Source organism: Nesoenas mayeri (genome assembly GCF_963082525.1).
Source record: "Nesoenas mayeri genome assembly, chromosome: 11".
In the NCBI taxonomy this organism is placed as follows: Eukaryota; Metazoa; Chordata; class Aves; order Columbiformes; family Columbidae; genus Nesoenas; species Nesoenas mayeri.
Genome location: NC_137563.1, coordinates 3,329,874 through 3,345,971, shown reverse-complemented (window position 1 = coordinate 3,345,971; position 16,098 = coordinate 3,329,874). Strand labels below are relative to the sequence as shown.

Here is a 16,098-nt window from a genome sequence, read left to right as displayed (position 1 = left end):
TTAGTTGGATTGCTGTTCAATTTAAGTACTAGAGTCTGAGTCACCGTTTTTAGCTTGGAGGAGGTTGGATATTTTTTTCTTTTCTTTTTTTTTTTACATTTTAGGATCCTCTGGGGGGAAAAAATTAATATTGTACATTTTACAGAACAGTATTTTAAATAATGGTTTAGAAGAGATACCGCCATACTGCTGACTCCCAGTAGCACTAGCTATTAAAAAGCATATTAAATCCATCTGAATAAAAACATTGCAGAAAAGCAAAATATTCTATTTTAATAATGGATTTTGAAGAGTATCGCTTTTATCCATCTAGAGTTCTGCTAATAAGCCAACTGCAAAAGATCAAGCTGCTTGCATGTGTTGGGCAATAATAAGCAACTTCAACCACTTTCCAGCAAAAATACTATAGGCCTTTGCTCGACTGCTGTGCAGCGACTCCGGGGATTTCAGTGGGAGATACTGATCTCTGCAATGCTTCTGTGTGCTTTTGCCAATCAAAGGCATTTATAGCGTGTCAAAACAATCAGCGATTACCGCTCTGCAGTTTTAATTCCCTCTTTTTGCAAAATAAAAGGACTTGTGGTTTCAGTGCCCATATCAGCATCTCTGTATGCTGAAGTCAAGCTTTCTTGTCTCTACATGTGGACTCGACAGGTATTTTTGCACAATGCCTTTTTTCTTTTTTTGCAGCGTTAAATTCTGTCGGAACATAATAGAACAGGGTCTGGCTCAAAAGCCACCCAGCCCGCCTGGAATTGCTGCTTCTGAGCAGCAGCTTGTCCACAGCACAGAGATTTCGTGATAGCCACACGACGTGACACCTGCTGTCCCTGCGAGGGGACGCGGACACATCTGGGTGCCCTTCCGCCTCCATGGGCAGAGCTGCTCTTCCCTTGCTGCGGCGCGTCAGCCTCCGCAGACAGCTGCACCGTGCGGGCAAGCGCACAGACAAAGCTTGCCGTTCTCTGTGTCTTGGAGAGACATGTTTCCCATTTTGCAGGGAATGTATTGTAGAGCTCCACAGAGCAGAACACCCAGGCGGGGGTGCAGCGTCTTCTGGTTCCACACCAGCCCTCCCAGGGAGCTCCACCGCCTGCCTGGAATATGCTGCGTTATCCCACAAGCAGCGATGGGGATGGTTAGTGCTGCCGGGAGCCGCTCTTGTTCTCGGTGGGCAGCGCTGCTCTGTCCTTCTGGCAGGACTCCAGTCCAACCCACCCAGCCGGAGCCTCTCTCCCTGGGTCCCTGACCTCATGGCAACGGGGAGGAAGCGGTTGCAGTGGGTACTGCCAAACCCAACCTCTGAGAACCGCTTGCAAATGCTACCTGAGAAGTCAGCAATTACTCGTCACCGAGAGCAAAATATTCAGGCTGCATATACATCCCAGCCTGTAAACGACAATGTAAGGAGACAGATTTCTTGCTTGCACATTGGTAGTCCCTAGCAACACCATTTCATAAAGCCCCGCTCTGGTTTGAGGGGTCCAAGCTGAATTTTCTGTTCGGTGTTCCTGACCCTAGAAGCCTGGCATTTGTTTACTGGGAAATAAACCAACAAAAAAACACAGTTACGTCTTTAAAGCTCTGCTGCTCGGTTGGCAAACAAATGCTGGGAAGCGCAGCTCTGCTGAGGTTGTGCAAAAAGAAAGCAGTTGTTATTCATTAAGCATATGACAGCAACGGGAGCAAAGGGGATAAAACTCGAAACCCGAAACCACCTGCTTTAATTTTAGCCATAATTGAAGCGGCTGCCCATGATGTTGCTGATGCACATATCAGATTTGCACGCCATGCAGCGCTCTCACTGATTTCTGTGCAGCAAGCGCCAACCCACTGTCTGCTCCGGTTCAGGAGGGGATGAATCTCCCGTTTGATTGCAGGTTGTAACGGGCACTTTAGAATGTGTTTGTTTCCTTCCAGGAGCAAAATGCAGTCGCAGTCTGACTCTCTGATAGACAGATGCTTTAGTCATTAGTGAGGTTTCTGTGACTACAACGCTGTGTCCTAGTATGGGTGCACTTATCTCTTTTGTTCCCGGTTCGAAGCCGTGATGCTTTTCTCACTCGTGTGCTCACGCGCTTGCTCGCTCTCCCTCCCTCTCTCTCTGTCTTTGATCTTGCTGATACGGGGAAAAATATCAGGTTCAAATCTTCCGCATATTTAACCAAAACATCTTGTCGAATGGGAGTAAATTGTGACTGAGCGCAGCAGCAGAGGGCTGCAGTATGGTTGCTTGTATGGCTTGCTTTCTGTTACCACAAAACAGCAGCAGTCCTCGAGGAGCGCTGGGGTTGTTCTGCAGCTAAATAAGCTCTTAGGGGCTTGGCATTCACAGAGGATTACGGTGGTTTTGCTGGGGATGGATGGACTGCGCAAAGCTCTCGTCTCACTGTCTCTAGTGCAGGGATTCGTGTGAAGCAGGTAAAAAGAGAAGAGATCTTTCCTAATGGCAGAGAGGGTCTTGTCCTTCACTGAATTCCCTGGAGCTGGAGCTTTTGCTGTGGAGTTAAATGGCTGTAAGATAGCACTGTCACTTCATATTCAACCTCATTACAGTACTAGCGACATAAGCCTGAGAGCTGGGGAGCTCACGGTCAAATCAGTGAAGGCAGGAAAAGTCTTGACCTCAGCTGCGCAGTGAAATGTTAGAGTGGGAGCATTAACAGCCTATCCTTGAGCCGTTTAGTGCAGATTTATACTGTATGTGTTTGTATGTGTATGCCAACTTCCAAAAGCTAGGAAAAGCTTTTTTATGGTTTCCTGTGATGATACATAGTCAGAGGGGATACTCAGATGAATCAAGAAATATGCCACAAAATGAGGAGCAGGTGAGCTGCGTGACAGACGTGTGTGCTGTCCTTTGTCGATTTGGTGTCTCTCCTTACCTAACAGTATAAGGTGCTGGGAATACAAGAGGCTTAACTCCACTTGGGATGTTGCTTAGGAGAAGATCCGCGCTGCTTTGCAGCATAGCACGTTGTGTGATGTAAGATCCCCATTCCCTTCGGATCAGCGTTCCCTACTAAGCGTGTCTTCATTCCTCCACTTTACTGATCATTTACAGCTGTTTGCTTTATTTCATGAGAAATTCTTAAAGGGCTGAGACAATAACTGCACTGCACTGTTCTGTAACACAGCACAGAGCTGGCGCTGTGTTTCAAGCAACCAAATGAGATTTGCACTCAGATCCCAGCAGACATTGTTCATCTCGGTCGCGGGAGTTCACATTTTTCTGGGGTCTAGAGATCTCTGGACATCTTCGTTGTCATAATAAGGAGGAAGATGACTATGGCATCCAGGCGGTGAGGTGTATTACCCCTGTACTTGGTAAACTGCCAGCATGGCCTTTTTTGGTCTGACTCATAGATACTTCCATCTTTAAGAAGGCATACAATGTGTTACAGAATGGGACATACTATCTGCCTCACTCACCATCAGTTTGTAAAGTGAGTTGCGGTGTTCGGCCCCTGCAGTCCTTTTATCACTGTTACAGTCTAATGCCTGTATGTAAATCATGAATTAGCGAGCAAATAACCACATTATGGGCACCTACTTATATAGTTAATGTCAGAAAATAATGAGTTCTAGAATAATATCTTTGGCAGTCTTTATGTACTCCTGATGATGAAGAGGACACCAAACAGCCCGTCAAGTCATTTCATTTCCTTCTTACACACAGCCGAGCTAAAAGTGAATGCACGCTTCCATCTCCCACCAGTGTGTCTTCCTTCTGTGTGCATTTAAATAATAGATTCTCCTTTTATTTATCATTTTTTTAGCTTTCTTAAGCAAAAGAAGTTGTGTAATTGCTGTGCCCACAAATGCTGTGCCACCTCTGACCATCACAGCTTGTCCCCTGCAGACCGCGCTGGGCAGTGAGTGCACGGTGACACTCTGCCCAACGTGCCAGAGCCCCACATCCCCAGCCCTGTGCCAGGGGATGGTTGGGAGGTGCTCTGACGTCCCCTGATTGTGGTGTAGCTTCAGAGAATGCTCCACGTGAGCCCAAAAGATGGGCATCCATGTCTTTTGCAGAGAGGAGTCCTGTGATGTTGCAGCTCCACATGTGGCTCTGGTTTCTCTGTCCCCAACAGGTGGCCTTGCAGAAAGACCAAAAGGACTTCAATTCTTCTAAAAGTTCCTACTCCTTTGAGAGCTATGCAGCCCGCAGATGCTTTCCAGTGAAAGAGAACATCCTTTGAAAACAATCTGGTGTTTATTAATCAACAAGAATTGAGCGTTTGGGGTCCTTTGGCAGGAAAAGAGAAGGAAAGCACATGTGGACCTGGCCTCCTGAGTGAAAACATGCAGGTTCTGTCCTCGGGCTCTGCTGAGGAGCAGATTTGGTTGAGCATTGATGTGTCAGCGCTTTGGTCTCAGTTCCAGTGACATTTGACAGGATTCAATATGTTGATGTTGAGACTGAGTTGCCCAAGTCCCAGGCAGCAAGCCATTCACCTGCTCTCTGTGTTGCCCTATGGACATCTAGATTCATTAGGCTCCCTCTCCTTAGCCAGAGGGTTCTCTGGACACTTAATTATAGATGCCCATGTATGCCCAGAAGTGCCATTGCTGGGAAGGCAGGCACTTAGATCTTATTTAAAGCTGTGCTGTGTTTCTGTTTTATGTGGGTAGGCACCTGGACTCTGTTATTTGTGTTGCAGAGGACTGAAAAATTAGATGTTGGACTAGACTTAAGTCCTGGGCCTAACCTCCTGCCTGGGGACCACCGCTCTCAGGCGTCAGGAGATGGGGTCTCAGCACTGCTCAGCCTGACGGGTTTGTCCCAGTCCTGTGTGTCAGGGGGAGACCCTGACCATCCCTCCCTTAGCTGCTCTGCTGTTGTATCTTGAGAAATACGGGGCCAGGAATAAAATGTGGAAGAAGAGACGCAGTACGGAGAGGGATAGCGACCAAACCCAGTTATTAGGATGCTGCAGGGGAAGGAGAGTCCCAGGCCCTCCTCCCCGGTGTGCGTTTCCCCTGGGTACCACCGTCACCACCAGCGCTGATGGGAGATCGTCCAGTGTTCCGTCTGCAAGGTCTCGGAGGTGCCATCTGTTCCCCATTTGGTGCAGAGGTTGTTGAGGTGGCTGTGTGAGATGGACAGGAGCCCTCTGGGCTTTGCCGACTTTGATGAGGCAGCATCTGAAGTTAGTGCTTAATTTAAGCAGGCTCGATTTTATTGCCTTTGTGTATTATGTTGCCCATGAAATGAGTGAAACTTTTCGTCCGCTCCTTGGTCTTCTGCCGTCTCCCTGTAGTGTGACTGACTTTGTATGACCTGCCTGCCTGAAAAATCGGCAGCCGTCTTCCCTTCCCCACCCCAGCACACAGCGGGACCTCCGAAATACCTGCGCTATACCTACGGGATACCTGCACTAGCACTTCCAGGGCTTGATGGGGATGCTTGGGTGAAGGACACCACATTTGGGAATAATCCTTTCTCCATTTCTGTCTCACAGATTGATGAACTCCCTGAAGGAGCCGTGAAGCCTCCAGCAAATAAATACCCCATCTTCTTTTTCGGGACTCACGAAACGTAAGTGAACGAATGTAATCTTTTCTTTTGAAAGCGCCATCCTCCACAGCAGCTCATGTCATCTCCCCTGAGTTTATTGGAACAAATCCTGGCTGAAGCCACTGGGAGCCTAGAGATAGGTCTTATGAGCCCAACTCATTTGTACGAACACATGGAAGCGAAACCTGAAAGGAGGTGTCTGGATGGTAAACTATGGTCTAAGCATAAATAATAACCAGTGCCTGCGTTTCCTGTAAAGAAAAGTGTCGGTATAAATTTATTAAAGGGTCATCAGAACTCAGATGCAGGGGCAAAAATTTGTACTTGGATGTACATGATAGCAGAGATCAGGGAGCAGAAACTCAGAGACGTTTGGGTTCATGTCCTGTGTGAGAACTCCGATGGTAGTTTGAGGAATGAAGGGAAGCAGACCCCGGAGGCTCACGCAGTCCTCCCATAACTCACAAACGTCCGCGTTCCTGGGAGATTTGCGCTGGGGACGTGGTAGATGGAGCTGAGCTGGCTGAGCTCATAGGGAAAGAAGGGAATCAGAACAGAAAGGTTAAGTTATGTCTTGTAGTAATTGCTACGAAGTACAGACTTTCAAAATTATAATGCATATGACTATTTTAAGCTATATCTGAGGTAGTTTAAAAAAAAAAGAGTTTCCATTTTACGTTAAATGTTTCCAACCTTTCCCGCCCCACTTGAGGGGAACCTGTTTTCTAGAATTCCCTAAAACATGGAAAAATGAAAAAATGAAATTCTGATGACTTTTAAAATTACATTTTAGATTTTTGAAGCTTTATTTAAAATGCATTGTTTCTTTTTGAATTCTAGCATCATTCCAGAACACGGCAACCCCCGTACCTCATACAGCACATTTTAATCTCAAAATCTTCAAAGGCAGTTTCTGCTTTATAAAGATCAAAATAGCCTCTTTCGAGTTAAAATAGTTCTTCTTATTGCTGTAATGAAACAACCTGATATTTTGACATGTTGTGATCCACTGCTACTGTCACTAAATAATCAAAAAAGAAGAAAATTATGATCCTTTAAAATTGGAAACCAAACTGTAAATTTTTTTAATGGAAACATTTTTTTTTAGAAAATAACTGGCCACTTTTATTCCGAAATGAATGAATCCCAAACTGCTAATCTCTTTTTTTTTATTATTATTGTGGTAGCCCATGGTCTGACTGTAACATTCGAAACAGGAAAACAGTTTGTAGTTCCTACCTTAATAATTTAAGAAGCATCACTGTTTAGAATGAACTGTAGATTGGAGCTCCTTAGTTTTATAGCAGAGCAGTGCAGACTGTTACACTCTCCCCGTGCCAATGAACCTATTTCAGATAGAGATGCAGCCAGTTTTTCAGTGTTTACTATACATAAAAGGCTGTAGAAACACTTCCTTACATTAGTGTCAAGCTAAGTTAAGGTAGCTCATGGTAAGTTCCATACAGTTTTCCTTTGTTATTTGTGTTAGAACTGTGTTACGTATTTTTGGCAACAAGTAGACGCCTCCTAGTATTAGCAAAAGCTTAGATAAAATAATGTATTCTGATCCCCTGCTCTATCGTAGCCTTTAATATTAACAAGACATCTGTTAGCTTGGAAGCCTCTGGCTTTCAGGTAGAAAAGCATTCTTGGCTTTATAATGATATAATTGAGATATTTCTCCATGAGACAAGTGAGTGTGGACACCCCTCTGGCTCCTGGGTGGTTGAAAGGAAGCTCTTTCCCTGGACACTTGTCACCCAATGCCTCCGGCCACCACTTGGCTCTGTACCGGTAAACTTCTTGGCCACTGGGATGATTTAAGTGAATCAAACTTTGCACATTCATAAATGCTTGGAAGAATCGTGGCATAAATCAGGCGTTAAACCGAAATAGTGTTTACAGCAAGGAGAGAGATGATCCTGTGATTAAGGTGTTAGTCTGAGCCTAAAGAGAGTTGGGTTTTCCTCTGGGTGGTTTGACCTCTGCGCCTCAGAAGCCTGTCTGCAAAAACAGGCAACTTCCCACCCTCGTGGTGACATTACAACAATAAGCCTGTTGGAAACGGGGTGGCTCCAAGATCCCGTGGTGATGGAGACCATAGAGTTAATGTTAATTGCAAAGATCATTAGGAAAGTAGGACAGTGATTATAGTAAGGACACTGTGACTCGCTCAGCTCCGGTCCTTGGTGACACAGAATCTTCCAAGTGGGAATGAAGTATTTTTTTGCCTCACTGTTTTCAATTTAACTTACAATTAGCCATCCCAGGACCGCGATACAGAGCACAGCAAACACACTGGATATAGATGAACAATGAAATGGAAACAATGCTTTCTTCAGTTTTATGTAAGTTAGAATTTTACTGTGAAGTATGTAGGATGAGCAGGATAAATCACCAGTCTTCTTAAAAAAAAATAAAAGTATTATTATTATTATTATATTTCCCTGCATTGTGCTGCCTGTGCCTGAAATGAGTTGGCCCAGTGCGTAGCTGACTTATGCAGCAGAGCACAAAATCCCTCCTTTGCTGTGCTGTCTGAAAAACAACTTGGCCACAAGCACCCTGTGTGTCTCATTGTTTCCTTGTATTACTCATCTGCCTATATTCACCCATTGTTTCTTGTCTTATATGAAATTATAAGATTTTTGGGAAAGGAACATAGTTATTGTGTTTGCATAGAATCGAGCATGTGAGGGGCTTATTCCAAGAGAAAAGCTCCCAAGCTTACTGGCAGTATAGATAATAAGAAACTGCTTTTGCTGTCCAGTAGTTCAAGGGATAAGTTTTGGCTCATGGGTTCTAGGCACCCCTTACATTTTAACTTTCCATATGGTATTTTTAGGCCATTCTGCCTTTGTAACACATAGGGTTGGAAGTTTAGTCCCTTGCTATCGCAGGCAAATACGTCATATAATCCCATTCGTAAACTGTTTAAGTCCCAGTTCCCAGCAGTAGTGAATATAATAAATGAAACTCGTTTTAGTTGTTTCTAGAGAGACCCAGCATGATTTTGCAACATCAAACATCAGAGTGGGGAGACAAATCCTTTAAATCAGACTCAGCAGTAGTAACTCAAAGCAAGTCTGTTCAATAAATAAATAAACAACAAAAAAACCCTGAAAATAACAAATGGTGGAAAGAGCAGAAGAATAGGGAAAACATTTGCACTGTTAATGTTTTGGGGTTTTTTTAAGAGGAGGATTTGAAGTCCTTTTTTGAATGTTACCTGTGTTAAAATGCAGTGCATTCCTGGGGCCCAAAGACCTTTTCCCATATAAAGAATATAAAGATAAGTTTGGGAAGTCGAACAAGCGAAAAGGATTTAATGAAGGCCTGTGGGAAATAGAGAACAACCCTGGAGTAAAGTTTACTGGATATCAGGTAAATGACTTTCACTTCTATTCCTCCTTATCTTTCTTGCTTTCTTCTTTGAAGACTTCTCGTCAGTGTGATATTGTGTGAGTGATGTGGCAGGTCCTGGTTTTGGTGGAGCTAGAAGGTTTCACAGCTTTTGTAATTGTGTAATGTGAAGACAACTGTGGTCTTGCACTCCGCGACAAATTGAATTTTAATCATACTATGGAACCCATTGCTTTCTGTGATATTCCAGGGTGGTGAAGTGGAAAATTCTGCAGCAGATTTAGCTGAATTAAAAATGGAAGGTTTTATTTACTCCAGCGTAAACATGAATAATTTCTGACTTCTTCTTGCTGTTGTTTATTTTTATATCAGGTTCGGTGTATTTTACACGGACCCTGAGGTCGCTGCACTTTTGATTTTTGCATTGGTCATGTATAACACGTAGGACGAGAAGGTGGAGGTTTCAGCTGCAGTCCCAGGCGGTAGCTGCTGTACAACAGCTCTCCCTGTTGGATGTCCGAGCAAACACCAGTGAAGCTGGAGGGGGAGAAGAGTAGCTGGGGGCTGTATAAAACCAAGGAACTTTTCTCATTAAGAAAATATGGTCCTTTGAAGGCAGAAATCACCTCCAAGAGAAGGCAAACACCTATTACATTATTAGCACAAAACCTTACAAACCAGCCGTGCGGACCACCTGCACACAAGCTGCTGCCCGTCTCAGTTCCTGGTTTATATTTTCAGCCCTACAGATGTTTTGCATATACTTGAGGATTTAAAAAAAGCCAGTGAATAGTCTGTGGGAGATGGACGGTCAGAGAGCTCCCAGCCCTGCGCAGCCTTCGCTTTCCCCAACACGGAGGTCTTGCCCCTCGGGTGGTTTGTAACAGCCATTTTCTCTCTTGAGTACGACTCTCCTACTGCAGCCAAACTCCCCATAGTCTTGCACAAAGTAGAACATGTCAGGTCTTTTCACTGAGCAACCCTTAGTTCTCCGGCAAACACATTTTTTGCTATCGGATCTTACATTTCTGTGTAAACCCTTCAGAACATGCTGTCCCAGAATCCGCATCTGATAACTGTTGTCAAGCGGTGACTGAGAAAATTGCCTTTGCAGCCCTTTTTCTTGATAATTGCAAGAATAACCTGAGCTATTCCTTACTATAATAATTAAAGTGTAAGCTGTCTGTTACCAGTATTTCTATCTTCAAAATAGAACAAAAATTAAGTAGTAGATTTTAGTGAGATTTTTGTTGTTCATGTTGTTATTCTTATTGTTATTTTAAAGGCAATTCAGCAACAGAGCTCATCAGAAACTGAAGGGGAAGGAGGAAATACAGCAGATGCCAGCAGTGAGGAGGAAGGTGATCGGGTAGAAGAGGATGGAAAAGGAAAAAGAAAGAATGAAAAAGCAGGCTCAAAACGGAAAAAATCCTACACTTCAAAGGTTACCTTCTGAGTTTTTCCATTGTTACCCACGTTCATTTGTAGTTAGAATACTGTCCACAGTCTGTTCTTTCTTCTTTAACATTAATATCTTAATTGCAGCACCATAGCGATGGTGTTGAAGCCGGCAAAGGGATGTGCTCTGGTTTTTGTGGACAGTCTTGTGAGACAGCGGTTCCACCACTTCGAGGAGTGAGAGAATGGGAGAGAGTAGAAGGGCTGGATGGGGAAACCATGCAAAGATGGATTGATTTCCCCATGAAGAGAAGAAAAAGCCTTAGGAGTGTGCTCCCTGGGAGCCATGAGCTCAGGTTTGGTTCCTGTCGGGGAGAATTGAAGCTTCGCCCTCCCGTCTCCAGCGTGGGTGCCCCGGGAGCCCAGATGGAAGGTGCGGTAGGGCCAGATGTGCTCCTCTTGTAGCTGAGTGTAAAATACTTCAGTACAGGAGGTAGAATGGGAAGGAGGGTGGAAGAATTAAATTCATTAAGCAAGGAGGAGGGCACTTAATTTGTAGATAAAAGACCTACGTTGTAGTACCTACCTGACCTGTTACATCTAAGTGACAATGTAGGTGAGGAAGCTAAGAGTGATGTATCTCAGACGGAATGGCTGGTGAACGTAATCACCTGCGTAGTGACAGCTTTGGGTTCAGATACGCTTCTCACTTGTCACCTGGGTGAAAGGGAGCGATGTTACAGCCACTTCCTCCGGCTCTGTGTGCGCCTCCAGCTCTGTCCTTTGTTTAAAAACTCGTGGAAGGTGTGGAAGAGTCGTGTTCATTCACATTCGTGTTATTCTTCTCTGAAAGTGACAACTAAATGAAATGGAAAGAAGCAAGCAAACAATCTGATCCAGGCTCCGTTTGGGGAGAGCAGGAGGGTTTGTGGTTCATCCACTGAACAAAATGTATGAAGTAATTTCACCCCCTTTGTGTGTTTTACATTAGAAATTCAGGTCTGGTCTACCATCTTCTTTCCAGAAGACTCTGAGCAAACAGAGGATTAGGAAAATGGTGGCTTAATGCCACAATTTATCCTTTTGTACTGTAGAATTGCATAATATAAAGGGAGCAGAAAAGATGTATTGGTTCCACATGGCTTTAATGTTAGTATATTAAAGCTGACAGCACTAAAAAAAAGTATGGAAAGCAGCTCTGCTAATGTTATTCTCATTTTACATCTCTGTGTATAATCAAAACTTTTGTCAAGCTGGCACCATCTGTTTCATTAACGAGCAAAACCTACAGGTGACCCAACACTAATACCCATCTCCTATTACTGTGTCTGTCTTACAGTCACCTGTGCTGAACACAGTTTCTCCTCGGGCTTCGCCGATGGCACTAACTCCAACCACTTCACCTGAAAAACACTTTTTACCCCACATATCCTCCCCAATATTCACCTCTAACACGGAACCACACGATCAGAGAGCATTCCACATACATTTCCAAGGTGTTTTTCTATGACTGAAGCTCGGTTTTTACTTTATAACTTTGTTGTTGATCATTTTAGAAATCCTCCAAGCAGTCACGGAAATCTCCTGGAGATGAAGATGATAAGGACTGCAAAGAGGAAGAAAATAAGAGCAGCTCTGATGCTGGGGACGCAGGCAATGACACAAGAAACACTTCTTCAGATTTGCAGAAAACCAGTGAAGGGGTAATCTGTTCCTATCATTCACTTCCCAGGCAGTTTGCTACCGGGGGGCTTTGGAGCAGGGCGGGGAGGGCGGTGCATTGCGGGGACCTGTGCGCACCACGTGCCGTCGTTTTATGTTGCATTGCAGCGCTCAGAAAATGTCTAGGACAGAAACATGGGACTGGTCCCTGCACTGGTACCAATCTGCTCTAGCGAAACGACCGAATGAGAAAAGATACTATATAAGCGTTATTTTTGTTCCAGCACTTGCACAGATGTCAGCTGAGAGGAACTACTGAAAACCATGGGCTGGAATGATACAAAATTGATGTGAGAGCAGAATCAGATTGCATGGTGCATTTTGCCTCGCCTGCTTATCTGTTCACAGTTGTTTAAAATTTGTTCACTGCCACTGACTTCTTTGGGGTTTGTGAGGGTTCACGTGCACTTTACAGACTCGGCGTACTGCAGGGCTTAGGGCAGATCCTGCTTGGGATGTGACCTTCCAGGGAGGGGTACACAGTCTGCTCCTTGTACGCTTGTGTGGGTTGTGTTAATATTACTTTGTGGTGAGCGCAACTACAGAAAGGCAGGCAGCGTGGCGGGGGAACTGTCACGGGAACTGGTTAATCATCTGCCACCTTTAACAGCCGTGACTATTTCTGTGCCTGCGGAGCAGCATGAACCTCCCAGCTCCAGCATTACACCCCGGCTCAGCACCGGTTCTTGCGCGGTTCCCAAGCCAAGGCTCTGCCCGTGGCCGGCAGCCAGGCCGGGCTGTCACAGGAGCTGCCGAGTGACACGAATGCCCAGGTGTGAGGGGAAGCCGGCCAGCTCAGGCTCTCAGCTGACATCGCCGGGTGCCTCAGCACCCAGCTGCGTGCTCGGCCTCAGCCCTTTCACAAAACACAACCTCTGGGGAGCTGCTGTCGCCTCCCGCTCAGGGACTGTCCCCAGAGCTTCCTGCCGCCGTGTCTCTCTGTGGTTCAGTGCGTTTTGTGGCTCTTCGCCTTATAAAGACTTTGGTATGTGGCTCGTGGGGTCAGGAGGATAAAAGCCCTGACCCTGTGACGTTCACAGAATCACAGAATCGCGGAATGTCAGGGATTGGAAGGAACCTTGAAAGCTCATCCAGTGCAATCCCCCCATGGAGCAGGAACACCCAGATGAGGTTACACAGGAAGGTGTCCAGGCGGGTTGGAATGTCTGCACAGAAGGAGACTCCACAACCCCCTGGGCAGCCTGGGCCAGGCTCTGCCACCCTCACCAGGAACAAGTTTCTTCTCAAATTTAAGTGGAACCTCTTGTGTTCCAGTTTGAACCCATCACCCTTTGTCCTACCATTGGTTGTCACCAAGAAGAGCCTGGCTCCATCCTCCTGACACTCACCCTTTAGATATCTGTAAACATGAATGAGGTCACCCCTCAGTCTCCTCTTGTCCAGCTCCAGAGCCCCAGCTCCCTCAGCCTTTCCTCACACGGGAGATGCTCCACTCCCTTCAGCATCTTGGTGGCTGCGCTGGACTCTCTCCAGCAGTTCCCTGTCCTGCTGGAACTGAAGGGCCACAACTGGACACTCCAGACGAGCCAGAGGCTGGCGCAGGGGACACTGCCCGCTGTGCCTTCCCCGCATCTCAGGCACAGACCTGGGAGGCTGGCGCTGAGCAGCACGGTGAGAGCACAGTGCACGTGTTGCCCTCCTCCTGGCCAGGGAACCCAATGACACTTTCCTATCTTCAAATAGGTGTTTGAGTGAGAAAACTGGCCATAAGGGCCATCCGAGGTGGCGAGAGGTTCAGGAGAGCAGTGGTGGGATGTGACTCTGAACTTCAGGCATGTTCTCCATGTAGGGACCAAACGCTGAGTTGGGCTTCTGCAACCCCAGCACTCGGGCTTGACCTCACACATGAACAACCAGTCTTTAACTAGACCTTGGATTCTTCTAACTTATGGGAAAGGTGGAGTACTAACAGTGAGGCTGTTTTGAGGGCAGCTTGAGATAAAAGCACTGGTAGGTTTGGAAAACTTCACATCCAGATATTTCACTCGGGGCATTTCTGCTGCAGAATCAGCATTTCACGTGTAAATCCTCTTCATTGTTTCTTTTTAGATCTTGTCAGTAGTGCAGTTCTCTTTCAGGACCAGGAGGGGACACTCCATCTCCTGGCATCCCTAGAGCCAGAGCAGGTGTCCCCGCAGGTCTGTCTGAGCAGACACCGGCACTCGGGGAAAGAGTGATGAGGGGTTTCGGTTGGTGTTAAACAGGGGTGCAGGGCTGGCTGTCCCGCTGCACATCCAGAACGGGAGTGGTGAGAGGGCGCTGAGCTCCTCCAGCCCACGTCCTCAGACACAAGCAGCTTTTCTCTTGATAATAGTAATAATAATGAGGTTGTTTTGTAATGCCTGGGCTGCATTATCTGGGATGTCTCTCCGCTTCAGACCAGAGAACCTTGCCTGCTAATCACACCCTCACCCTCAGCACTGCGGGGATCTTCCTGAAGGGTTAACAGCTGCAGTCAAACGATTGCGGGAGCATCCTCACCTATATTTTTTAATGAAATTTCTCACCTCCAGGTGGTAGAGGAAAGCTTAAAAATGTGAAGCGATGGCTTCCTAAAGACTCAAAACCCAGAGCAAATAAAAGTACTTCCGAAGCTATGCTTCGTTTTTTTTCGGCCAATTTCATATTGTTCAAGGGCTCAACTTTTGGGGTTTTTTATCCCTGGGGTTGACAAAGCTGCTTGATTTTCTTATCTCCATCCCTTAGTTTCTCAGCTATTCTTAAGGCCCACAGGCACTCTCAGCAGAAGAGATGCCACCTGCACGACCTGTTTCCTCTTTGATTCCTTCCTCAGAAAGATGCAAAGCCTGAACATCAACTTTTCATTATCTAATGTTAATTAGCTAACAATATATTAGCTGAGACAGCCCATCCCAGAGTTTGCTCAAGTCAGGAGTTACAGAACCCTCCCGTGAGCGTCCTCTGCTGTTAAATACTAAATTGTTTTGGCTTTCTCAAAGTACCAGAAAAACAGAATATTCCAGCGGAAAGGTGTTCTTGGCTCTGTGTTATTTACTTTCTGTCATAGAAAATTAGCTGGTAAGTCAGTGAATTCATTCCGGTGACTTGTGTGTTTGGTTCTTGGCTGCAACAATTGTGAATCTTTATAACTGAACACCTAAGCTGCTTCTTACTTGTGCTCTCTGAACACCCATCTAATGAGGTTTGAAAGGCGCCGTGGTCCCTGCCTCATTTGGGAGCATTGGGACGTTAAGGTCAGCACTCAGGCCACGAGGAAAGTCGTTTCTTTTGGTATTAATTACTTTAGTTACAGTCTGGACAAGGTGTTGGGAAATGAGGCGTTCTGTGTGTAGGGATGCACGTCATTGCCTTTCAGGAGCTGGAGGATTTTACTGAGTCTTTGAAAAGTAATAATTGGTTGGAAATTAAATACGTGGGTCTTTTGCTCCTGGTACGGCCTGAATATGAAAGTGGAGTAAAGGACTGTGATCTTTTTACTCACACTGACAATCAGTTACTAACGTGGGAGTCAGTGCATCTATTTGTGGAGGCGACCGCTTGCCAGCTTGAATAAGGGGATCAAAATCTGGTCCAAAATTACTGCCATCTGATACTATTGCAATTGGGAGAACATATTTAAAACAGCCTGTGTCCAGGACGTATTTTTTGTTGTGATGTTGTTGTGGGGTAGCAAGAATTCCGGTTGCTGCTGTGAAAGACAAGGTACGGGCAGGGAAACACGGGCTCATCGTGTCCTTCTGGTGTGATTGAGATGTTTGGTTCCTTTGCTCTTCTTCTTAAGAATAACATTGGTTACGCTGCATAGCAGGTTTGGGGTTTTATCAACATGAAAAGCATAACATTTAGGGCTCTGTTTAATGTGCAATCGTTCATGTGAGCGTTTTTCCAGAAAATGAAAACAGAGTATGTTTTTCTGTCTTGATTTTTTTCTGCAATTTGAGGTAAGGTAAAATACCCCTCCAGAAAAAGATAATATTTGTAAAAATGTGTTGTAACTATTGCACAGTAAAAGTTTCTATGTAAAAGTCAAATAGTGGCGCAGTGTGGTGTAAAGAGCTGCGTTGTTTGCTGCCTTCGTATAGCTCAGGACA

The 16,098-nt window shown here is 45.5% G+C and overlaps 1 protein-coding gene across 1 annotated transcript in view; it reads left to right on the top strand.

The window, feature by feature from the left end:
- HDGFL3 (HDGF like 3) overlaps positions 1-16,098 on the top strand; it is a 37,031-nt gene that overhangs the window by 17,040 nt on the left and 3,893 nt on the right. The window contains exons 2-5 of the mRNA XM_080350834.1: positions 5,466-5,542; positions 8,767-8,905; positions 10,170-10,328; positions 11,839-11,985. Coding sequence (XP_080206960.1) covers positions 5,466-5,542; positions 8,767-8,905; positions 10,170-10,328; positions 11,839-11,985 — 522 coding nt within the window. The remainder of the gene's footprint in view (positions 1-5,465; positions 5,543-8,766; positions 8,906-10,169; positions 10,329-11,838; positions 11,986-16,098) is intronic.